The 27,323-nt window shown below is 38.4% G+C and overlaps 1 protein-coding gene across 2 annotated transcripts in view; it reads right to left on the reverse strand.

The window, feature by feature from the left end:
* The window catches only part of atrnl1a (attractin-like 1a), a 307,920-nt gene that overhangs the window by 223,518 nt on the left and 57,079 nt on the right, over positions 1-27,323 (reverse strand). Inside the window, exons 11-16 of one of the 2 annotated variants that reach the window (XM_040034074.1) lie at positions 24,476-24,630; positions 10,951-11,035; positions 9,220-9,431; positions 6,849-6,967; positions 5,571-5,687; positions 4,415-4,547 (exon numbers count right to left, since the gene is read on the reverse strand). In XM_040034074.1, coding sequence (XP_039890008.1) covers positions 4,415-4,547; positions 5,571-5,687; positions 6,849-6,967; positions 9,220-9,431; positions 10,951-11,035; positions 24,476-24,630 — 821 coding nt within the window. The remainder of the gene's footprint in view (positions 1-4,414; positions 4,548-5,570; positions 5,688-6,848; positions 6,968-9,219; positions 9,432-10,950; positions 11,036-24,475; positions 24,631-27,323) is intronic. The other variant, XM_040034076.1, reaches the window with a different exon arrangement.

A 27,323-nucleotide genomic window follows, 5' to 3' on the forward strand; every position in this document is an offset into this window, starting at 1 on the left:
ATTTGGGGTAAAAACAAAAACCTCAAAGCAATACCTTAGCGAGGCGTGATTGCAGGTGCCGCTCAGGTGCGTCCTACTCCCCTGCAGCGGCGCTGCAGACCACGCCCCGCCACACACATTAACCAGGTAAAATACATATTTAGGCAGAATTTTGCAAATATCTATTTTTCATTTTTTAGCAGCATAGTGCTTTTTTCCCCCAATTATTTTTTAAAAGTCAGGTCAAGGCTCTAAAAGCCCAAAGGCGATATAACAGTTTTTGTTTGCTACATGGATCATTTTAGTTCAGCTGGGTGTCTTTCCTTTTGTTATATTTCTTTAAGAGTTCAAAATGTGTTAATTACATAAATAAAATGGATTTAATAAGCAACACACCTTAGTTGTTCACACAAAGCATAAAGGTAAAAACAACAATATATACAGTGTTATCTTCATTTTAGACTTCAAAAAGTATTTGCGGCTCCCAGTGTTTTCTTTTGCGTGGAAACTGGGTGTTAAAGGTTGCCGACCCCCGTGCTAGACTAACACATTTTATATTAGAGATTTATTTTTTTTGCAACAATGCAACATCAAGGAGGAGGAGCAAACAAGAAGAATGGTGTAAGCAGCCTTTACTTGGATGTAACTGCAGGTTTCATTAGTCAAGCAGGCACCTAATTGATATCTTTCATGCTGCCAGTTGAGGGCTGGTATTTAGACCAAGTCTAATGAGGAGCAGGTGTGCAAGTGAGCTGAGAGTCAGCTGAGACCAAAGTGGGATTCTCAGTGAAGGTAAGTGATGGACAAAGAAGTCACTGATACTGGAACAAATGTGATGGCCTGGAGAGTAAACTTTTCTGCCAGAATAAACAGATGACTGAACCACATTAAAAGAATTTCTTCTGGCTTACGTGATTAAATATTTATGAAGTTAATATTAGAGGCTGATGTAATTGTTGATTAATGCTGTCTTAGATTAAAGCAGCAAATTCTTGCTTTGTACAGACCTGACAAATAGGATTCCCAGGAGTTAACAATATGTCGCCCGTAGGATAAAGGAACAGGACCTGAGTAGAAGCGGAAGATAAATTCACCCATAAAACGCATATATGCACTCATTGTTCTTATCGGGGTCACTAAAGTGTCTTGTGGGAGACTATAACAGCGCAGAGGCCGTTCAATTAGCCAGGATGAAAGGAAAGAATAGCCATTCAGTCTCCAGAGCACTGCTGTTTATTTTGGTCTCCAGGACTGATTACATTCACAGGCCTATAATGGCTTCCATCACCAACCTTTCCAAAACAGAAAAGAAAATACCTGCTCTCTTTATTTATTTATCTTTTTTACATGCAATATAAGTACGCAATAATTGACTGAAACAGGAGGAGAAAGTAAAGTTAAGGGTTAAAAAGGGGGGAGCGTAAGAATAAACAGATTGACTGGGTTTCAGTCTTTGTGTAAAAATCAGAGATAAACATGTTGGACCATTTAGAATGAGTCATAACATGATGTCTAAAGAAAAGGCCACTGCTGTCATGGTGTTAGAGACAGCTTTAAATAACCCAACTCTTCTTAGCCATCTCCACATAAAACTCCAGGAAAACAGAAGCTTTGTTTCGGCCTCAGCATGTTAATGGACTCAAACAAAAAAGAAATATCTTATTTATTCTGTGTGGTCTGCAATGCTTCATGCCAAGTAGCATAATCTTGCCTGTGGACATATAAATACTAGTGAAGTGGCAGGATGGTGAAGCTCCAGTGGTGCAATATAAGAGAGTAGCTGCAGAATACTATCAGATGCATGGAAGATGCAAATAGTAGTACTCATTTTGATTTACAGAAAATAGAAGCACATAGTTGTCTTCTATCTCTGTCCATTTAAGCTTTAAACAAAATACAATCACAGCCTTAGTTTCCCAAACCTTGAAAATAAACATACCATTACAAAATTATACTGCCAGAACCACCAGAAAATGAACTGCCGTTTTCATCATTTGGATAACAAACCAATGTGAAGTCTCCACTCCACCAGAGAAATATCCAGCCATAGTCTGCACTGGGATACGACATTAGACTGCAAGGAAATGAGTCTACTAGTGCTAGCGCTGCTAACGTTAAAGCACACTTGATAAACTACGTACATTTGTGAAATATTATGCAGATGATTGTAAGGGCTAAATTTTCAATGGTAATTCAAATATATTTCATTTATTTAAAACTGTAATTAACAGTTTTAAATCGCTCTAACACACTGAGGCAACAACTGTATGGACGATCTTTAACTCAAGCTGCAACCTCAGCAGCTAAAAAACAAGCCACTTCCCAAACAGTTCCCACGGAGTCCAAAAAACAATAGAAAAAAAAATAATTAGAAAACCATAACTTTAGAATTATTTGGGGATGTGGGTAACTACTCGACTGTACACAGTATGTTAATGCCCCCGTTATTTGGCACAAAAAGTACTAACTAGTTATACTAATTGTTTTAAATCCTGATAAAAATCTGGCACTGCCATGTTAAAGGCCTAACTTTATAGCATTAAAAAATATTTTTACACCCTGGTACAAAACAACTTTGGCCTCTATGGGGTCTTCTCTCATAACAACTGTATAGTTGTCTCTTCAATCTGGATACTGGAATTAAGGGCGTGGGTGTTTAAATGACACTGAGTTATGGTCAGTCGAATTCTGCTAGGCCTCACCTCTGCTAAGTGTAGTCACTGAATTAGATCCCTGGGCCATGTTTGTGTCTTTGGTGTTTTTGGTGCAATTTTAATGGAATGATCTAACATAGAATAACTTGCTATAAGGTACAACCCACCCAGAAGATCCAGTTTGTTTATTATTGATATCATGTTAGTTTTACTTAACTCATATGTTTCAGTACTTTGCACCAATTTACAGTTGAATGAAGTTTCCTTGTATATATTAGATGATTAGATTAACAGTGCACTGTCTCATCCAAAATATGGATATGATACTAAAATGAAAATGAAATGCTTAGGCTTCAAAATTCAGTCCGAAACCCAATGAGTCATACATATATACCGTCTGTGGTTTAACCTTTCTAGGGCTGTCACACTGACAGAATTTCAGTTCAATAGTGAAAAAATGTTCACAGTATTGTAACATTTATAGAATATTTATAAAAACGCTGTAATAATGCTCTGACTAAAATTGATCTATGGTTTTATTTTGTACTTGTTATTTTCAAGATCTAACTCAAATGAAACGTGCATGTTGGTAGTGAGACGTTTCTGAACATAATTGTGCAAATGAGCAATTACCAAATTATTTGACATTATCCTATGTGCAATATTGACACAATATTGAGTACACGTTTATAATGAACCCCCCCAACCTGATCCATTAGCTTGAGCATAATTTTGTTTTTCTGTTTCACAGACCTAGTCCATTAGTGGTTCTCCTGTTTAATGGACTGCTAAATTAGTCATCGGAAACATTCCTAGTTAGTCTACATTGTACTGTCATGAAAAATCTTGATATTTCTGCTTCGTTTTATCCAGTTTCAGACATGGGTTTGGACTGCAAATGAACAAACTACCACATTCCTGAGTAATAATCAAGTTAAAAAACTCTATTATCCCAGCAAAACATCTTCGGCTTAAAGCTGGTACAAGTTCACAAGTCTTTGCCAATGAACCCAGCAGGTCCTTATAACACAATAAAACATGGAACTGCATCATTTATGGACTCAAGTAGCAGGAGTGTTTCCTGTGCCCCTATATTTGCTAGCAGTAAAAGTCAAAGTAGGAGCAGCTATGGCTTTAAGGCTGCACAGCATAACTCAAACTTGTTAGTCATCCAAGGATTCATATTCAGAACATCCAGTAAACACTTCTAATTGGCCTACTTCTCTATGCTGCTGAGTGCAGAGCACATTTCTCAAGTGTGTGCATGCTTCTATGTGTGTGTTCATACTAATCCTGTCTGAATGTATGCTCGCCTGAATATATGAGGGTGTTTATTTGCGAAGACCACTAAGACTATGCCACTGGTTAGCGTGGGAACATGCAAAATGTTTTGTCTTACTTCACAGTATGTTTTATATGACACACATTCCAGTAGTTCTGAAAAAGTACTGCAGTCACTTCAGGGCGAACGCTACACTGTCGTAAATATCATCAAAAAGATTCACAGTGCATTTATAAAACAGGTTATCCATGCGTGCATTTGTGAAACTCTTTATGTAAATAGAGTAGATTCTCAAGGCGTTCTCATTTTGCTGCATATGGCCTCAATCTGCATGAGGAAGCAGATTAGAAAGCAAATCACAAACATGCTGTGCAAAGACTTTGCAAAGCCGGGTGAAAAAGTTTTCAGATTCACTTGGAATAAAATGAGCTTCATGAATTTAACTTGAGGTACTTAATTTGCTTGCTACTATGTTACATGCGTGAGTGTTTCTCCTCACCAGGCAACGCCTGACACTCCTGCTGCTGTGGCTCCCACTGGCAGTTGACGTTCAGCAAGCAGCTCCTGCAGCTGGCCAGCCTGAAACACTCCAGCTCTTCCCTGCGCTTACACCTGGATGAGTCTCTTACCGTCTTCAAACACACACACAAAATAACAGGAAATAATATCAGTCGGGCTAGAGTTCTTTGAGTTTTCTCTTCAACAATAAATACAGTAAAGCTAGAGAATTCGATATAGTGTGCAACAAATGGTGAAAATGAATAAAGTATAAATGGGCGTGGTGATTTAAACAGCCAACAGAACATGCAGAGTGGAAAAGAAAATCAATATGCAGGACACCTTATACTCAGATGTAGTTTTTATTCTATATGCTGCACAGTTACACTGCAGCAATTTTAGCTATAAGGTTTCAGAACAGAAAGGATTTTTTTTTAATTTAAAAGTTTCAAAAAAAAAAAAAAAATCTAATTTGATCAGGTACCAGCAAAGTGTACTTTAGCCTAAAAAACAAAATCCCATTTTCTGCAAAAGGATGACACATCTTTATATCCATGATTGCACAGGTAAATACAATCCTGACCTTCATTTTTTTTAGTCCACCACTTTCTTAGCATATTAAATAAAAAGTGATTTCTATGTTATGAAAACCTTGAAGGTTAGACAAAGGGCCAAGGAGAGGTCTTTGCTCATGTCCTGTTTTCATGCCAATTTTTGCTTACGTATTTTCTCGAGGATTATTGAGCGTACATTTTGTTTTTCTGCTCCTGAAATGGCATTAAATGGATGTGTCATTTGGATTGATCCAAAAACAGACTCATGTTCAAACAAGCATGACAAGTCTTGTCTCAGAACAGAGACCATATTCTATGATTCTCTTTATTGCTTACAAATTATTTACCAAAACCTTCAAAAGCTTTTGATCAGTAACAATTTCTGCATCACTCAATGACGTGAACAGCTCCTCACAACATAGTGTTCTTTTTTCCTCACACCATTTTTAGTACCACTTGTTGGAGAAAGAAGAAATGCATGAAATACATGCAAATTTGTACTTATATTGCCCCCCAGTGTCCACATAACCTTAGGGGCTACTCTGACCTGTGACCTTGCAGCCCAAACCTGAAGCTTAACAGGAAGTGTCAAATGATACACACATGTCCCCTTCTCCTGGCTCCGTGTTTCCACAAGCTCAGCTGATGTTCAGACAACATGGACGGAGGGGGAGACAGAGACAGAGCGCCGCCATGCTGCTGGGCCAGCTCCAGAGTCAGCTAACACACACACACACACACAAACAGTCCGATCCATTCACAGATTCAGATCAAATCCAGCCAAGCACGTAGACAGAAAGAAAGCAACAGATAGCCAAACACACAAAGAAACACACACAAAGCAGGGTTGAGATTAAAAACAGAGACTGTGAAAGGAGGAAACAAAACGAGCAAACGTAACAAAATAACACAAGAAAATATTTATAACAAGTGTAATTTCAGCCCAACGATTACTTTGCTTTTTTTTTTTTTTTAAATATTCATTTTGATGCTTCAGAGAATAAAAGAAAAAACAAAAACCTTAAATGAGCATGTGTGTCTGTGTGATCATTTAAAAAAGACCACACTGATTGGTGTTGAATGTTTTAAGACTTTATATAAGACATCGACAGCTTCTTCCTTTAACCAGTCATTTGAAAAGCCTCTGAACTTTCCTCCAGCATTTATCAGCTCACGTTTTCAGCTCACGCTCAACAAAGGATCGTTTCCAAATGGCTGCATCTCCAATCCGCCACTCATTTAGCTTTTTCTGAGTGCAATTTTGGTGCCAGACAAGGAAAAGCCTCAGGCCTCAGGAGATTTATTTATTTTTTAAATGCATTTTCTTTAATGGTCACTTGAGATTGACTGCAAAAGCAAGTCAATCCGCACAGACTTGTATGATAAAATGTCAAATTTCACAGCTCTATAATAACTAAGTGGGGCATTTTAGGCATGGCCAATTTGACAGGAGTCCTAAATTAGGCAGCTGGAGACAGGCCTTGCTTTAAATACTTTGGATCATTACACTCAACCTCCGTCCATTGTCTTTTGTCACGTTTTATTGAGTAATTTAAGATTATGGCTTGCTGTGAGACACAGACCATCCAAGAAGTTTCTGCTTTGGTTTTGTTGAGTGTTGTATGCCACTTAGCTAACTAGCAAATGTGTGTGTTCCCCTATACAGCTTATGGGTGAAAACCATACAAGCTTTCTATGGTGCCAAATTGCATTGATGCTCAACCACTGACAGAACAGCCTCTGCACTTTTTATGACTTCTTGCATTGTCAGGAACCAATATGTTAAGTATTCCATCAAAGATTTAATTCAATTATTGTACTATCAATACTATACAATAAGGTTTACCATAGATATTTTACTGATAGTCAGTAAAGCCTCACCACAGTGCAGTTGCTTGAGGCAGATATGCACTTCCTGTCCTCACACCACTGACATCCTCTTGTGTTGGCAGTGCAGCTCGCACAGTCTGAGAAGCGGAAACACTGCTCATCTGTACTGTCTAAAAATGGAGAACACAGACAAATTTAAAAAAACATAAGCACATCGGTACAAAGGCAACAAAGACACCAAGTCACAGCCTTTTTTCCCCCTAATCTGTATTGTTACTGTCTAAATAAAGTGTATGGACAATAAAATGCTTTCATACTATTATGGACTGAGCGCAACTCGTACAGTTTTACTTTCAGTAATCGATTTCCACTTATTGAAATCAGCCAACAAATGTTTCAAAGAGTTCATCTGTTGGTGATTTGACTTCTTGACTAGCAAAGATGTAAATGTGATTTTCATGGAAATGTCTATCAGTCAGTTAATACATATAGTGTCGGAGTCATCAGGTGAACATGTACAACTACTTAAACTATTAGGGCAGTGTAAAATAAAATGTATTACCATATTTGGATGCAATAATCAGGAAGCTACCAAGTGACAACTTCGTTAGCTGAAAAAATCCAAAAAGCTTATTTTTGTACAGGTGTCAATATTTTTTTTATATTTCAGCCATTTACATCCTACTCAGGCTTTAAGTTTGCATTATTAAGTGGATGCCTTCTTCTCTTGTCTACCAGTCATTTATAATAAACATATTAAGTACTTACTGCCTGTTCATACTTTTAATTATAAGCTTTTAAAATGAATTTAACATCTTATTAAAATTACACTGAATAGCTGAATGATTCATTTGCTTAATGATAATCAGGAGCTAGCAGCTGACAAGTCATGGATGGGAATTCATGTCTTCTTACTTTTTCTATTAAAGTTTATTTCTTTATTTATATTTAATTATTTGGGAGGCTTAATTGTTTAGGTTTGTCCCACATTTTTACCTGAGTCGTCTACGTGTCTTTGCGGTCGTCCATTATTATCTTTCTCCACAACCAGACAGGTTGCTGACAACTGGACACAGTCCTTTTTTCCACTTGTCTTCAGCATTGATGAACGCACACCACAGAGCATCACTTTGTTTTTGACAGTTTGATACTATAATGGACATTTCTGGCTTCAGTAATGTAGGTTTTTCATTTCCAAACCTGTCCTATGTCAATCAGCGGCACTTTTCACTAGTTCAGTTACCTGCCTCAAAACTGAGGTAAGTGTAACTTGGAACCTGCCAATTTTGTTCCGCTAACATTTTTTTTCCACCAATCTACAAGTCGCTGAATTTCACAGCCATTTCATGCTCGCTCGTTACCACCTCATCGTTGGTCTCTTCCTGTGTTCTCTGAAGTTGGAAAGTGTCAACCTGTCTTGATAGCTCAGGGAAAAGCACATGGACTACTCAAGAGTGAAAGTGGTTCTAAGTTCAATTCCTCCAATAGGCAAGAGATAGTTGAACCCAGAGGTGATTAGTGGGCACCTAATAAGTTCTTACCAAATGTCCGTATCAACATTTAAACTTTATCGTCCTATGCATAGGGGATTTGCAGACCTAACACTAAGACTGTCTCAACATGCTAAACATAGATTGCACAGGCTGGCTCAGGCAGTAGAAGAGATGATCAGTGTTCACAAGGCTGCTGGTTTGACTACATGCTCTTTTTGAACTATAGTTTCTATAATTTGTTATTCTGGCCTCAGTAAAGAACACATTTTAACCTGTTATCAGGGTGTATTTTGGCGTGTGTCAGTCATTTATCGCATTACCCAGGAAAAAAAATTGAAAATGTAGCATTTAACTTTTAAATTAAGGTTAGATTTTATTTTGTTTTTATGGACATTAATGGGATTTGTGTGCTTGGGATGACACATAAATGTTGTCATGAGTTATGAAGGTTAGATAAGGTGTATGTGAATTGCAATGAGCAGGCTTTTAAATGCAAACCCATTGATTTGATCTTTTAATTCATTCAATCCATGTGGGCTTATGCTCCATTTAAAACTGACAGCAAAATCATTTTCATAATTACTTTCTACTTAAACCTCGAGCGAGGTGCCTGAAGCAGAATACCTGGAAGAGCTACCGCATCTACATCTGGTTCAGACCGATCCTAATTACTTTGAAATTAGGTAATTGTTGCAGTGCTGACCTTCTGTTCCTGTAATTATGAATTGCAAACATACTTCAGAGCCCTCCAGAATAATTACGATTCTTGTGAAAAAATAAGCCTTTTGGGAGTTGCACTTGTGCTTGATTGTGTGGTACATTTCAGGAAAACTATGTTGACATGACAGTGAAAATATTTAGACTGAAACAAAGAAACAGATGCATGTAAATGGCAAAGAATTTGCTCGGTAAACAGAAGCATAACATACCAGGCCGAGCAGGGCAGAAAGGAGCAGGAAAAATGTGGTCGGGTGGTTTCGGCTTCCAGGGGACACATCTACTTTTCACCCAGTGACAACGAACACCTGGCCCGGCAGTGGCGCACAAACCTGGGCTAGAGAAGGCCTGGCAGGATGGAGGCGTGTAAGCCAGCACGTCGTTCAGAAGCATACCAGAAAAGCCTCCAAAGATGTACATGGAGCTGAAGATGAAGAAGGGACGATTATATACAAACTAACAGGAAAAGAGAACTTATACAGACAGCTGTGGAAGGAAGCAACAGTGAGACACTACACGCTTTATACAGATGAGAAATGCCTCCAGAAAGGAGGAGAAAGTTAGAGGAACACCTTTAAAAATAAACCTGGACTTAGGTGGTGGTGAGGGGGGGGTGAAAAAGAAAAGCTGCTATTTTGAAGCAGTCCTTGTGAAGTTCAAAGCTGACATTTCTGAGCTCAAAGCTGACTTTTTGGTGAGTAAATGGTGTTAACAGGTCAGGCTGTCATTTCTCAGCCCAGCAATAAGTCAGTCGATGAAACTCCTGCAAACATTTAAGTATCACAAAGCACTGATATTTATATTTTCACTATAACTTTTTCTATTTCACCAAACAAAATGTCTTGTACTCTCCGATTGTCTGGGACTGATGTTCACAGATTCTTTTCAAGAAAATCAAAATCTGTTTTCAGGCTAAACCCTACGAGCAACAAGAAATGCTCAGTGCATCAACGGCAGGGTTTTCTTTGTTGTACGTAGCTGTAATAAGTAATTTGAAAACCACATCTTTCTAGAAAGCAGAGCCCAAAGGCCATTCACACATCCGCCTGCATGTGAATGAGGGTGAGAAAAAGTTAGAGAGGAAAAAAACTAGAAATGAATATAGGTCTCGAGGTAATGAAGTGAAATACACGTGGACATATATATATATGCAGTATCTATATATAGAAAGTGCAAAGAAAGTTTCTGACAGAGTGTAGCAGGAGAAACATCCACATACAGGCGAGAGCTGAGGTGGGAGAGACGTAGTTTCTAAACAGGGAGCTTCAGAGGAGCAGGCGGAGGAAGAAGTGACAAGAGAAGTGCCAACCAAAACTAAATATAAGATTGAGATAAAAAAAGATCAATCCATAAACAGTCTACACAACAAAACTATACCAGTCAAGGAGGAAGGCAGAGGCAAAATTCACCTGAGACGCTCAAGATTTGAAGGACATCACAGGAAGACATCAAGGAAATAAAAAAGCTGTGCTGGAGTGTCACGCATTGTAGATAGATGTGTTTTATTTGCATGAATGTAATTTGAGCAGGAAGGCTTGTTCTTATATTTTTCAAAGGTTGAATATCACTGCTGAAATGTCCAAAGGACGATTGGTAAAGGTACAGATTTATGATTAAAGTGGCACTTTTACAAGAAAACACTTGGGAAATGCAAGTTCATGCATGTTTTGTGAACCAAATCGCTTTATTTCAAGATACACTCAGAAAAAATAAAATACTCTGTTACCTTTAGTAATACAGGGGCTTGTCCTTGGGCAGAACTACCGTTATTTGTAGGCTATGACTGTTTCTCCTTCCAAAATTACATTAACTTCAGAAAATACATTACAAAGAACTTTCTATCAAAGTTTTACTATTGTATATAGGGTGGAAACAAGAATTAGCCAGATAGAGTCTGGGATTGGATCAGTTAGGGGGACGTGTTATGAAAAGCAGAAACTCACCCGTTGCTAACCACAGCAGAGTGTCCAAAGCGGTTGATGTCCCGGTGCAGGCCTGGTCTGGGAAGGACAGTCCACTCATCACAAGCTGAGGACGAGCACATGCAGACACACAACGATGTTTAGGAATATATTCACTCGTGAGTGTGTGCTGCTATACTGCTGCAGCGTTTGAAAACCAAAACATAAATAACCCACTTATTGAGGAAGTGATAATGCACTGCACAAAATAAACAGACAAAGAGCTACTGTGAACATCACTGTAAGCAGCAAAATTACAGTTTTCCTTAACTGGTAATGCTAACGATAATATACGACTGGATAATATTGTCTTCATTTTTCCCCATGCAGTTATAATAGAAGAATAAGGAGAACCATACGTACTATATGCAAGAGCAATGAGCAGTAGAGTGTGACCCACAGCTCAACCCCTTCCCCCAATTCCATAAGAACTCATTACCATAACCTTCTCACATCGAATTATGGCGATCGAGAGATGATAGGGGAGATAATGTGGGAGCTGACTTCATAAAACACATCATGCCACAAATATGATCATAAAACAGCCTCCTCTCTTTCTCTCTCCCTCTCAAGTTATCATTGGTGCTATTCAGCTCTGTGTGTTTTACTATTTGGATTTTACAACTCTCTGATGTTTTAATGACCCCTACATACTCCCATTATATTAATATGGAAATGACTGAGTGACTGAATGTATGTGTGTGTGTGTGTGTGTGTGTGTGTGTGTGTGTGTGTGTGTGTGTGTGTGTGTGTGTGTGTGAGAGAGAGTGTGAGTGAGTGAGTGAGAGAGATAGATGGAAAAGGAGTCCAAGTTGTGAGTGTAAATGTGCCATTTAGCTATAGACGCCTTTCCCTAAACACAGAACGCTGGTAGAGTTGAGGACACCAGGTTGCTAACGACCTCGTTAAGCGCTGTGCTAATTGGGAGCGCTTGTTTAAGAGCGAGGGATGCCACAGAGGACGCAGTGACGGGACAGACAGAAAGAGGTTATTCTAATCAACGCCAAGAGCAATGGGTTCATAACTAGCAGGGGTTAAAGGTCATTCGTATTAACACGACAAGAAGAGTGATGCTGATGTAATCAGGCAGCTCTGAAGAACGGTGATTGTGCGGCTAAATTAAACAGCACCGGTTTGTAGGTATTTAACTCAGGTTTTTTTTTTTAAATAGGTTAAGTTTTAACCGATTTTTAACCTCCCACAGCAAGATTTCTCAAGTCTTTTTGCTCGAGAAACTCAAAAATCACTAAAGCGAATAAGTCGTGGGCTTTGAAACGACCTCCCTGAGGAGATAATCTGCGACCTCCTTCAAATCACTTCTAAAAACACATTTTTACAAACTCACTATTATGTGATGTCATTACATTTTTGTGCAGTCTTTTTCTTTAACTGCTTTTAAACAGGAAGCTCTAATTTCCAGCTTTCTGTTGAAATTCTGGATTCGGCTTTGCTAGTCTGTCAAAGCACTTTGCAAAAGAACCATGTAAATGGAATTATTATTTAATATTGTTTGACAAAAAGACTGATGAATAATATTTACGAATAAATAAAACTTAGGGTTTAAACAATGAGAAGCAGAATACCAAAAGTTTATTAAGAACGCACAAAAGAAGGGCAAATAATTTATAAGACAGCTGCTATTAACACTAGACATTTTTTACTCCAGTCTGGAGATTTATCCTTGTAGCATCTATTTCTAGAGCTTTGCACACACACACACAGCTGTTTGTCAGCTCATGTTTAATATAACCTGCAAGGACCTGAATCAAATTGGCACCTCTACCTGGGTAATCATCACTCAGTGTGGGATCCAGGTGTGCACAACTATATGGCATCTAACATCCATCTGAAGCCTGAGGCACACGTGGTGCTAAAAGTTTAAATATTTTTCACTTGTGGCACTTGGCACTCTGAGCACCGAAATAAGCTTAGGCACTACAGGGAATCAGCAGTGAGGCAGGAGTTTGTTTCCTTGAGAACTTTCCAAGTTGTGCTGGCTGCAGAATAAAGCAGCTGACGTTTATCTTCGATATTTTATTCACTTGTTTTGCTCCAGAATTAATCATTACAACCAAAACTTCACTTGAATTTGTGCATCAGAGTTAATAAATCATGTTGTTAGTACTGAATATACCAAGGTGCGCTTGGTTTGTTATTTTCTCTGGACTGATTTACTGTTACTGAAGTCAGTGAGAGAGCGGTTAAAAAGAGAACGGGCCCATATCTTTTAAATAAGCAGGTTATTATTAAAGCCAGCTCTATTTTTAATTAATCTGCAAGACAATTATGACAAAGTGTCAACAGCTTCCTACGTTAATATTTCCATGTGTGTTTTTATTATGTTCACTTTATAATATAATTATTAATAATTAATAGGCCTTGCAGTTCTTGTGAAGCCAATAAACACCCTCGGAGACCTGCTGTATGTTTCATGTGATTTAGAGAATCTACCACATGAAACAGTCTGCAAGACACATAACTGCTAAAATAAGCAAACTAATAACCAACAGCATCAGAAATATATAATAAAAAATAATACGGTTTTGTTGTTTTGTGGAGTTCTCGCTTTTGTTGACCGAAACGTCCCAGCTGTTTGTAATCTGTGTTCCAATAGAAAGATAGAAAACAGTAAACAAGCAGATTTGCATCTCTGTGCTGCTTCAGGCAGCCCAAGGTAAACAGTTTCAAGCCCTCTTCGTGATGAGAGGACAGATTTCTGACTGAAAGCTTTAAAGTTTTCTTTTTTTTCTTTTTTTTTTTGTAGGTGACTCAGTGTTGTGACTCTACCTCTAAGGAAATGGATAGTAACAACTACATGGACAAAAGATGGATTTTCTAACATAAGCGAAGCAATAAAATCTGAGGTACTAATTCTACTAAATCCTAAGTGGACAAAAAAATATTAAAAGGAATTAGCAACTCTGAATGTAAATGCCTCTAGGGGAAAAAAAATATTCTCGTTTTTCCATTTTGTGTCCCGTCATTTTCCCTTTCCTGTGTCTTCCAGTTTGACTGAATCTAGACCTTTCTTTATGACAAGTTCTCATTAATTTGGGAAACCCTGACGAGGCTGGGAATGGTTCCTAAAATGGATATGCTGTTAAAAGGACGGATGGATGGACTTATTGTCTACTTATTGTTTGAATGACACATTTCAACTTGTGGCATTTTTGAGATTTTACTTCTTGAGGATCAAGAGCTTCCCCATGCACCTTGGAAGTAGGAGTGAACTTGTGCTTGAAAGCTCTACTCTATAAAGAAAATGTAATGTGGAACTATGATTCGTGCATGTAAATCAAGAGCCTGATTGTGATGATGAAGCTGACCTCAAACCTCCAGCCACAGCTAAAAATCTTCCTCTAACAAGCTCTAAATGAAAAAAAGATTACAACCTCTGTGACTTTTGATCCCATCCTCTAGCCATAACCAGCCACCCCGAGACTGCTGTCAAATTGTCCACCCAAGAACTGCAGGCTCAACAGATACTTATCAGCCACAACACACATACAGTCATACACACACACAGACCCACACAGATTTTAATTTCCTCTTAGGATATGAGAAAATCTGTGTTAATAATGCATGGTGGGACAGAGGGAGAAATCACGAGTCCAGATCGAAGCAGCCGTGCGGCCGGGTTGATTGACAGTTTGATCGGATCTGTGCTAATGGAGAACTTGATGGAGAAAGGCGGGAGGAGGAGGAGGACATGGAGGTTTGAACGGCAGCCACTGTCTGCTCCTCAGATACATCCCGACTTCCAACATCTTCCAAACAAGCTTTCAGCTTGCCACAGGCCTTTCAGCGAGATCTGTGCATGTGTCAGGTGTTTGCGTGTTGCACACAGAGCGTGGGCGTGCGCCTATGGTGTGTCAGGTTGGAGAGGACTCCGTTTTTAATCAGAGTTCATTTTCCCCCAAAATCTAATTAGAAGTGTGAGGGTGGCACGGTTAAGGGGAAGGGAGGATGAGGGAGGATGGGAGTGGGGAGGAAGGAGAGCTGAAGGGGGAGAATTAAATTCAAATGAAAAGTGCCTTCCATGTCTACCTGAATCTAATGTGTGGCAGCAGAAGAGCAGGAGAAGCTAATAACGTCATGTCACCCCTGCAAGGTTAGCGCGGCAAAACAAAAACAAATTAGTGCTCCAAACGCCCCCGCTCGCAGCGAGCGCAGAGACAGGGAGGAACGGAAGAGCAAATGGAGACAAAACAAGGGATGGAGAGAAGTGACTTCACAGGTGGAACTAATTAATTATCTCCTGAAGAGATGCGACGGAGGGCAGAGCTTTAGAAAAGAACTTGTGCAGATCAACACTTTCTGTGAAGACACGTAGATACGAAGCCAAGCAACCCCCTGTCGTAACTCTAAACACGTATAGTATTTTTCACAGCATGTCCTATTTAACACTAAAGGTTTCCCCCATAAATGACCAAATTGTGCTCAGTCGAGACGCACTATTCAGAATGACAGCAATTAACACATTTCTCATAGACTTTCCAGAAACAAATTTGTATTTCTTTAAAGTCAAGCATCAAATAAATTATCTGCTGTGCTTTTAGTTACGATGTTATTGTCAAAGCCAACTGATGTTTTTTGTTCTGCTGCTTGAAGCCACTTTAAGAAAAACTGTTTCTCAGTAACTTGTGTTCCACTGCAGGAAGCACCTCTGCACGGCCTCCTTTAGTGCCATTTTGGAGGAGAAAAAAGTAGCTAGTCTGAGGATTTTTGAGTGCCCCTGATAGCCTGCTTGTAGAGGTTCAGCAATCTTAGGGTATAAGAGCTATATTGTGCTTCTTGTGTCGATATACTGTTAGGATGTTTAAACATGCCCTGTTTTGAACACTGAAAGCAGTATACATACAAATAAGGGCAGTGAGCCCAAAACTTAGGAGGTTCTAAATGCTCCGTTTCTGTTTTTTTTTAATTAATTTATTTATTTTTTACTCTCAGTTCTATGTGATTGGAACATGGGCAGTAACAACAATGATAAACCAGGATTATTTTGAACTGCGACTCACACAAAGCCACTCTGGAATAGTCTAACAATAAAAAGAGGGAGGTAGAATTTTATATAAAAGGTCCTATTTAGGTCTGAGGATTGCTGCCCTCTCTGAAACTTCAACAGCATAAACTTTGACATGAACAAGAAGAAAAGCCTTTAAGCAGCTCAGCTCTCTCCTTTTTTGTTATTAAATTCCCCTGTCTGTGCACATGCAGAATTAATGTCGCAGTTAAAAGTGTTTTTCATCACCTCATGTTTGGGTGGAGCCACAGACATGTAAACAAAAGATATAGGGGCCTTTCCTGTAGCTACACCACCTTGTGCCAATATGAATACTGTAACTTCAGCACCGTAACAAGAAGGAGAAGACGTTTTCTTCTGACTTCTTTCCATTTATAAGGAGATTCATAAATGCCTTCATCGTGAAGTTCTTGTACTTAGAAATTCACTGATACAGGATTTTAAGACCAATACTCACAATGAAAGTTGGTGAGTTAAAAATAGAATAGATTCTTTTTTCAAACATGCAAGAAAAATAAAGAGATAGCATATTGTCTTAGTAAAGACTATATGCTAATTCTATTTAAAGATAATCTTGTTTGTTTTGTTTTAGGGGTTTTGTCGCGTATTCCTTGCTTAAGTTCTGCCCAACAATGCTCGGATCAGCTGGTTGTTATGTTTGTGGACTTCCAGACACATTTAAGTTGAAATGCTTTCTGGTCGGAAAATGATGGTTACTCACGATGATGGTCTCCACTTTATACATTTTAATTTATCAGCCCTTATAAATGCAGATGCCAATAGAGCAGTAAACAGCTAATAAGGTACCATTATCTGTAAATGATTAAAAACCAAAGACAGGAATCACAAAGAACAAAGTAAAAATCAAAATTTTCAAATTTAACTTGAGGGCGAAAATCACAGATTTAGCTAAAGTTAGCAGGGATTAAAGGAAAAGTGTGAATGCAGCAAGAGAAAGAATGAAGACAGGAAGGAGGAAACTATAGCTAGGAGACATTTCTTGGCTCAGATTTAAACTCTTCTTTTTTTTAAGCTCCTCATAACCCTGAGTGTGTTAACAGTCACCACACTGGCCCAGCGGAGGCCTTTAATTCCACATAATCCCTCTCTGGGTGAGTGGAGTCTGTTGCACCACAGTGAGGAAAGAAAGGAATTCCATGCGACACACTCCACACTGATATATGATGCTAGTGCAGCTTTTAGCTTGTCTAATTATCCCATTAAGTAAAAATGCAACTACTGAAACAAACTATTTTGTTTCCTTAAACCAAGGCAATAGTAAACTGAACATCTTTTCGTTTTGGTCGGTTGTTCAGCACTAATTGGAATTCTTCATCCTGGACTGTAAGAAACTGTTGACGCTGATATTTCCTTTCGGGTATTTAATTAATCAATTCCTTGAGAAACCTGGCACCACAACACTCTGTAGTGAAAGGAATCATTAGGGTTTTTTTTACTTTAAAAAAAAAATGCCCAAAAAACAAACAAAGAACAAATTTCAACTGCCAGTGTGTCAAAAAATATAATGTACTGTGCAAGGAACATGGTTACAACAGGGATGGAGTAATTCTGTAAAACTAAGAAGATATTTAAGATCAAGGTCGTAAACCAGATAAACTTCTACTAGAAAGAATAAGATATATGTCGAAACACAAATTTAAAAAATACATAAGAAAGTTGAACTAAAATATTTATATCAATATATTAATGTGTATGTTTTGTTTGCTATATTTGAACTTTCCTTTAATTTTTTGGTCATTGACCACACACACACACACACAGTCAGTTTTATCTCCTTACATCACCTGGAGGATCCTACAGACAGTCAGGTTTGAACTCTGTCTTTTGCTGATGAGCATCTATAAAATGTTCACTTCACTGTTTGTTGGTTTTTCCTGTTGGCTAAAAGATGCTTTCGGACAGTTCAGAACTCACTTTGCTCATTGCTGCAGAAGCTGCAGTTGAAAGAATAAGGCTAAAATTGTCCAACGCACATCTAAACAATATATTAATATAATGGAATATAGAATTGTATTCATGTGAGGTTGTTCTTTGTCTTAATGAAAGAACTGTGAAATTGATATTTCTATTAACTTACTGTACACAGCATCTGTCCTGGTTTCAAACAGATTAGAAGCCAGGACATTCAAACAGTGCTAAATAATACTATACATGCAAAAGTCTTCTCAAGCAGTAGCTTTGTGTGCAGCAGCCGTGTCACTTTTAACCTGTAATATTTAACCTTTTTGTATTTTTGTTGTAAAATTATAGTTTTCCTTTTGCCTCCTCATTCCTCACAAACAATCTAGTCTTGCTCTCACCCAACTCAATCCTTTCATTATTTGAACTTTCCATAAACTCATTTGAACCCTTACTCAGCGGTCACTTTGGCTCTCCCAGTTCTCTTAGCCAAACCTTGACATCCTTGCTTTGAAAGGGCTTCATTGCAGAAGATGCAGTCCAAGTCCATAACACTGGGGAGCCCGCTATAATGTGCAAGAAGAGAGCCACACTGGAAAACAGCCTGCAGCTGTCTCAGAATGTCATGACCCCCAAGTCGTACATTTTTGTAACACAGTGTATACTTCAGATTGTTCTCCCAAGAAAACAAACAGCACTGGTTGTTTAAGCAAATCCCAGAGCAGCCGGTGTTTGTATTCAGGGCAAAATCATAAAACTGCCATTGAACTAAAACCTACTGTCACACACAGAAGAAAGAGCTAGTGAACAATAAAGTGTGGGTCGAAGTGTAGTTGTTTTGTTTTTTGACACAGGAAACCCATTTATACTGCCTCGGAGAACAAATAACATAATCATTCTTTACCTTAACCTAATTATTCATTTAATCAAAATAATTATCCAATGCTGACTCTTAACCAAAAAGTGTTCCTATCACAGATAGTGATGTTTACGGGGTTTTTTTTTGTTTTTTTTTTTTTACTTCAAACCAAACCAACTGTTCAGTGTTTATGAAATTATCATATATTTCATGTCTGTGTTATAAACATAGCCACTGGTTTTGAATGTTAGCAGCTTGTTGTATGGTTGTTAACTATTATTACTGCCATAGATATTACAAGTAGACAATCTGCAGGGCAGAGCCCAGAACTCAGTTATTACCTGATTTAATGGTGGTTGTTCCACTTTGGTGGACAAAAATAATGGGCAACGCGTTTTCACTTACACCAAACAACAGTCCCTTTAAGAGGCAGCAGGACTTCCAACTGTGGAATAAATGCCTCGAGTTTCAGTTTTTGCACAACGTTTGCAAAAACAACATGGTTATGGTTAGGAGAAAATCATAGCTTGAAAGCTCACTTTTCTAGTTACAACACTGAGGAGTGTTGGGTGCTTTCTATTTTGATCAAAGTCTAGTGAGCCAGCAAGCATATACTTAAGCTTTTACCTATGGAAACTCAAGCAGTCAGTCAGCCAAGCATAATATAATGATAACACTGGAAAAACTCTTGGTCCCCATCAGAACTGCTTGATGTACAAAATGCCTTTTATGTCACATTTGCACAAAGGACACATATGCAGTTTTAACAAAACTGTAATTATAAACAAAATATTATAGTAAACATTTTTATCCATAGCCTAACCATTGATTGCTATGGTTGGTCTTGACTGGTTGACAAATGATTGCTGAAAGTTGCTTGCTAGTGTCCAGGTGAAAATGGTCAACAATAGGTATACATGGCTCCGGTTAAAACCACTTGTAATAGCTTCCATCCCTCTAGTAGACTGCTGTGTTCATCCATAGTTCTAGTGGAGGAGTCTCGGCCTTGTGCAACTGAAGCTTTAGTTAGATTGCAGGTGCTGTGGAGGTTCGCCTGTCTGTTTAGGCTGATATGTGCACGGCCCTCGTGTCACTGTGCAGGCCACAGCTACGCCTTGGTGAAGCAAAATGAATACGAACCTAAAGCAACATGTGGGCCAGATTAAAATGTGCAAAGGCCCAGTTAAGTTACACACATGAGTAATATTTAAAAAACAAATATTTGACTGCAACATATTATTTTCTCCAGCTGATGATCATTCACGTCATCATCTTTCCTCTTGGTTTTTCATCTTCCCACCTAAACTATAATACAGCGTCTATCTGCCTCTCCGGTAAGCTCAAGCTTGAAAACGGACAAAAGTTGCGGGTGATAAAAGCAGTAATGAATAAATTATGATATTTATGAAGACAGGGGTGTTTGCACAGAGTTAAGGGACACGTAAATTCACACATTTATTGCAAGCATTGATGGAGCGAAAACAGTATCTGAAACCATTTGGCTTTCACCTTCATTAAGATGGGGACGTTCTGTAAACCCATGCCTGATTGTTTATCACCTTTTATTTTGCCTTTTGTTCACAAGCTTATCATCATCTTCACCCTGGCACACCTTTAATGTCTTTAGGTAATTCTCTTTCACAAGTCCGCAGTGCTTCCATTCCCCTCCCTAAATCCCTACTTCATTTACTCTTTATTTCTCTTCCACTCCGTGTTCATCCCTCTCTCCTTCTTTAGCACTATTCTCCTTTATTTCATCACCCTCCTCACACCTGCTACTCTAATATCAGCAGTCGCTTTTTTCCTGTTGTTCTGTAATTTACAGGAGTGACGAGAAATATGAAAGAGAGAGTGGGAAGGACGACAGATTTGGACAGTGGGCTGATATTTCCAAGTACAAAAAAGCATTTTAAAGCCCATTTTTATAAATTTAAAAGAAAATACTTGCAGCTTTCAACTACAACTCAAACACGGAATAGCTGAGCACATTAGCATTATAGCCAGACCTTCTGTCATGGCTGAAAGCACTCTAAGAAACACTCTAAACAACTCTTGAGAAGCACTCTAAACAACTTGTCCAGAACTGTTTTTATCATTTAAGAAACATTCCTAAACTCAGACTGCTGGTGTCAAAGGCAGAACTTGAGATGATTCTTCATGCTTTTATCTCTTCTCGTTTGGATTATTGTAACGGTCTTTTTACGTATCTCAACAAATCAGCTCTTGATCGCCTTCAGTCTGTACAGAATGCAGCGGCAAGTCTTAACTGGTACAAACAAGAAGTCACACATTACTCCAGTTTTGGCTTCTCTTCATTGGTTTCCAGTAAATTTTAGGGTTCATTTTAAAATTTTAGTTGTAACTTTTAGAGCTCTGCACGGTGAAGCTCCCCAGTATATCTCTGACCTGTTGAAACCTCATGCTTCATCCCGAACACTTAGGTCTTCAGGTCAGAGGCTACTGGTGGTCCCACGTACTGGGTTTAAAACACGTGGGGGATCTGGCTTTTCAGGCACTGGCACCTAGGCTGTGGAACTCTCTGCCGTTGTCTTTACGCTGTCTAGACTCTACTGACTCCTTTAAAAAGCAGCTGAAGACATTTTTATACAAACGGGCTTTTAATTAATTTTAACCTGTATGTCTGATCTTATTGTGAAGTACTTTGTGATTTTTATCTGTGAAATGTGCTATATAAATAAATTTTACTTACTTACTCTAAAAAGCTTCTTAGTGGATCTTAGTTTGAGAAGTTGCTGTCGAAGCAGTGGTTGAGATTTCTGGATAAAACTAAAGTTTTAGTTAAAGTGACAATACAACAGGTCATGACATCATTTGACAGGTTTCAAAGGACTATAATAAACCTGATCAGCAACTTTGAAAACAAGAGGAGAGCATCAACATCACCTACATAAAGATGGCGAAATAGATGAATAATTGGTCAAGTCTAGTGCGGGGTGTATGTAATTCTATGAATGCACTCAAAAAAATATTTAATCTTCAGACAACAATTCTGATGGCTAAAGAACCAAATGGGACAGGCAAAAAAAAAAAAAAAAAAAAAAATTTAATCTGATTACATTTAACATTTGTGATGTGGATGTGGCCACCAACTTTCAGAGATAACAAGCTCCTGACCCTTACAAAAAAGCTAGGTAAGCATTAGCATGTTTCATTTTCCCTGATATGAAAACTTGCACATTTCACCCAGCGATGCCTAAACAATCTATAATTGCTGCTTCAATAAAATTGTTTTCCCAATTCTTGGCAGACCGTAAATTTAAAAAACAAAACAAAAACAACAACAAAAACATTCTAAATAACAATATTTAAAAATATAAACTTTTTTCTACAATATATTTTTCCCAAGTATAATCCCTACATGATTTCCATTTAGACGTTTTAAGGCTCTGCTCCTTTTGTTCCGAGCTTTTAAATTCCAGCAACATCCCAACATACTGCACTGACATCTGTTGGATGAACTGTGGCTAAGCGGAAATTTTTAACATATTCTGCACCTCGAGGATATAATAAAGCCTAAAAAGTATCTTAAATAAATAAACAAAGGGTCTCCATTGCCTCTCACTATTAGCGCCATGTGATTAGAAATCAGATTTGACAAGGTGAACCACCACACCCGAGGCTCTATGCCATGAATGTCTCACTCACACCCCTGATCACATAGTCAAAGAAACACTGATCAGTATAAAAACTGGCAGACGATTATTCTGAATGACTTTTTCCGCAGTAAAACAATTATTTCACCACTAACAGACACTGGCAAGCATTGCTGACCTTACATGCAGATAAATATACAGTTAAAGAACCACCATCATCAACATGCTGCTTTTTCCTGTTCATGTTTCACTTTCACTCGATTTTTTCAGGACCTTTTGCATAAATATTCGCACATCTTTATCGTTTCCTCCTTCTTTCTGTTAATCTATCTACTGCACACTGTTTCCTCCTGTGAAGAGCAGAACTAATCTACATCTTCCTCACCTGAAGCCCCTTTCATTATTGTCTCTCTCTATCCCTGTCAAGGGCTGTTAATGTTCCCATACAATCTGGTTGATGGTGTAACTGGTTAGCCTATAATGGGATCCTTAATCATCAATACTCCATACCTATACTGCAGTGTTCGCAACCTTACACAGTCTTGGTTTCTTTCTTACTGTCTCTTCTGGCTGCAAGAATATTTTTAGCTTGTTTTTAGGTCTGTCACAGCGCAGTAACGTTGCAGCTTCCTCTATGTACTATTAAGGGCATTTCAACATGCTGTTGCTGCACAAATTGGATTCACACCAGGAAATCGCTTCCAAATACCATATGCATGTGTGTTTCTTTTTAGAAGAAAGCACTCTAAATGACTAATAAGAACAAATAAATACTACATAAAGCTTGATGGTCAGGATGAGTTGAATATTATGCTTATGAGTGGCTAGTGAATGGAACTGCTCTGCAGATAATATCACCTGTGAATACAGAATATAAATATGTAGAATGCTTATAATAATACCAGAACTGAGAGCAAACCAAGGCTTATCGTACATAAGATATAGAACGTAATTTAAAAACATGTTTTCCTTGCAAGCAGGAGCACTCAGAGTGTAGATGTGGGGTTAAAGCATCCCCTTTTAGTCAACTACAAGTCATGGTTAGAAGCAGCAGGCAATTTTATATGTAGAAAAGTAGGCACGAGGCAAATCTGGCTATTTAACAGCAACAGATGGAAGTGGAAGGACAAAAGAAAAAAAAAAAAATCAAAGAGAAAACCCCAAAAAGTGAAATGAATTTTTTAAAACAGAGATAAAAACACCATGTTGTTACCCAGTGGTGATTTTGGTTTTTAGCTTGGTTTTTAAACTGACTTGAATATTTTGACTGTCATCATCTTAATTTTTTGAACATACAAAGAGCGGCTCTGAAAACAGACACACTGCACACTTGTGGCTTGGCAGAGCTCTATATTAAAGCATATTCTACTTTCTGCTTTACTCACAACAGGACCATATTTACAAAATAAACATGTCAATTTTTTGGAAACCAGAGGAGTCGCCCCCTGCTGGTAGTGGGGGGGGAAATTATTGTTTACGGTACTTCTGAATTAGCTTCACTTTTGAGACTCAGACGCTAGAGCCACCTATTATATACAGTTTACTGTAGAAACTGAATGTTTTGGTTTCAAGTAGTATTAAATCAAATTAACAGAAAATAGGAAATCTATCTGAAAAGACATTCTGTGAATTCCATCCAGATCACTCAATGAAAGGACCTATTTTCCAGCCTTAGAGGAAGAATTAAATAAATGAAAGCACCTTTAGATGTTCCAGTTATTAATCAATAATAACTAATACCATCAGGCAGGCATATAATTTATCACAAATTAACTCAAAAACAAGGAGTGCAAGCAAAAACTATATCTCACCGTCTTATCTGCCTGTGAGAAGAGACGGTGAAATATACCCACAGACGCCTTATCTTAACATTATTAAGTCAGTTTTGGATTACATGAAGATACAAAAGACCCTGGCATGACTAAATCCACATGAGAACTCTGGAGAGGTGTTTAGCTGGAACAACCTACCTGCCAAGTGGCTGACCTTTAATAGCTGTGCACAAGAAAACTGGTGTTCACAACAACATTTGCTTCAAAATCTAGCATCCACCCATGTGAAAGTGTCTGTTTATATGTGACTTGTTCTTACCAATATCATAAGCCAGAAAGTCTGCAGAGAAACACTTGGCCCCGTTGCTCAGAGATGTGTCATTGTGAGTGTTTCCCCCAAAAACCAGCATTGTGCCACTCAGCAGCACCGCCGAGTGGAGGTACCGTGCCAAACCACTCTCCTTGAGGATTAACCTGCGTGCACACACAAACACACACCCACACAGAGTTGGGTTAATCAGCAATGTGAGGCACGTCAGGAAAGCATCAATTTGTCAGCTATGCGTGTGTCTGCGTGACATGTGTGTCCATAGATGCATGTACTGCAACTGATGGCGTCTCTCTCAGGTTGTGACCTGGCCTGTGGTGACTGCCCTTCATACCAACTGTTCTTTCACAGGAGCCACACACACACACACACACACACACACACACACACACACACACACACCCCTGACATTGTAGGGGGTCTCAGTCTGTGGTGTCCAATCTCTCTGAGGTCAAAGGTTGTAAAGTAGAGAACAACTGCAGTGTCTATCTGTGGCTTAATTTACTGCAGCAATGCTGATTTTCTGCCCTGCCTTCAACTGATTTAAATCTTCTCATACTGAAACTAGACCCACTACTTCATGTCAGACTTTTTATATGTACGAGCAGCGTCGTTATCTCTATTGTGAAAAGGCAACGAGTACTCAGAACATACATTAAATATGGTATTGAAACAGCGACCTGGAATGGAAGTCATATTTATTGATTCTAAAATATTGACAAAAAACAAACAGAAAAAACCCAAAACAAAACAAACGTCTACTTCTAAGAGCTTGAAATATCTTTATATTAAAAACATTTTTATCAAACAAAAAATACATGTGTAATTTAACAAATCCAATTAAGGTCACATTGCCAATAAATGTAAATATCTCACACAATTACAAGGTTATAAAAATGTAAAATCAAGCATAATGAATATAGAAAAAGCCAACAATCAAGCAAACCAAAGACTAGGTGTTGGAATAGCTACCAAACTCTTTAGGATATTTTTTAGAGGCTTCTACACTCCCAGGGATGCAAAAATCATCAAGCTTTAGTGTTTTTTCAAGGTTATTCAATTGACCAGGGTGAAAAATAAGAGAAGGCAGTTCTCCAGGTTTGAGCAAATCCTGGGTTACCTGTAGAGCAGCCATCTACAGGGAGCAAACACGAGAAAAGATGGGAAAAAAGCTACTGTAGAGCTGTACAGAAGCAAAATGTGCTGTCGTCCAACAGTTTGGAATAGGAGTTAAACTGACCAGTATATGTGACAAATTTAATGGCTACAGATCAGTTGGAAACCACTAACATATAGATGTCGTGTAGAAAAGATTGTCATGCTGTGGGATGCCTGTCAGAAGCTTTACACTGACAGAGGCCAGATGATCTTTACATTGGTAGGGAGAAGTATAAATCAGTGGAACACCCAGGGATGTGTCAGTCTGGGAATTTCATCAGTCCAAGAGCTCAAGTGACACTCGACTCCAACAACACATTCCAGCTGGAAAGTGAGAGCCACAGAGAGATTGCATGCACATGTGAGCATTTGTTAATGTATGCCTACTTGTGTGTCCACTGTGCGCATGTATATTAAAAGATGTTAAGAGCACGATAGAGCCCAGCATCCACTTTCACCAATCCATCTGTCAGAGTTCATCTGAGGTCAAAGCTCCTGGCAGATCCTTGCATTCTCACTCCAGTCTCCTCTTTCTGACAGGAACTTGGTGATTTTCCTTCCTCAGAAAGAGTTTGTGTATATTTAAAGTGATTACACAGAACTATTAATATTATCACATTAACTAGTTATTAAGTCAGCTTTTATGCAGACTCTTTTATCCTCTAAGACATGAGGCTACAATAAATTATCATATTTTCACTACTATTATTAAGAACTCTTATTAAACATGTTTTTTTATTATATGGTGAAACATTTCTTTATTAAGCTGTGATGTAAACAGTACAATATCTTTATAATAACAGGCTTATTTGCAAACGCACCGCTGTTGCATTCACAAATTTATCTTGGTCTATGTAACAAAGTTGCTAAATTCAATGATTTCAGCCTCAACGTTTAACAAAGGTTGAATAGGAAAATATCAAAGGTAAATTCACCCATTGTGAAGAACTGTTCCTCAAGGGATACTCTTGTTTCTGGCGCATTATGATTTTGCATAAATTTCTGTTATGAAAATCTCTCCTTCATGCAAGTCCTCTAAAGGCTGCAAGAATGCATGAATAATGTCTAAAAGGCAACAGGGTGGAAGTAATGTTTTAATCATCTCAGAGTGACTAATGACATCAGGAAAAGTCAGGAAAAGCAGCAGGGTTAAAAAAGAACAAAATCATTATCTGTAATGCAAAGAAGAACATTTTAATGGAAACACCTGCAGCTTTAAAACTGCAGTACGTGAACAGGCCGGGGACACGAGCTGACCAACATCTACTTTTGGTAAATTGCATGTGAATCAAAACACGATTACAGTGGAGTGATGTTTGAGCTGTGATTTGCTGGATTTCCATTAACTTTAAAACATGTTTGAATATTTATGCTGGTTCTGTGAGCCTGTCCAGGATGCACCCTGCCTATGATCTAAACTAAGGGTTGACCTTTTTTGCAGCCAGTGGGGACATTTTCTTAAGACGCCAACATAATATAAACACTACTTTTGATAGCTTGGGTATATTTCACATATTTCTAAACACTAACCAGCTATTAAGCTGAGCCAAGCCATGTAGCAGCAGGAACCTTGCTGCAAACTCACAGAAGTGAGTGATTTCATAACAGAGTGCATGGAGTGCATGGTGTGCTATGGCCAAAAGATAATGAGGGAAAGAGTAATGGACTCATTTCACTTGTC

This window comes from Simochromis diagramma, unplaced genomic scaffold, assembly GCF_900408965.1.
Source record: "Simochromis diagramma unplaced genomic scaffold, fSimDia1.1 OVJJ01000176.1, whole genome shotgun sequence".
Lineage (NCBI taxonomy): Eukaryota > Metazoa > Chordata > Actinopteri > Cichliformes > Cichlidae > Simochromis > Simochromis diagramma.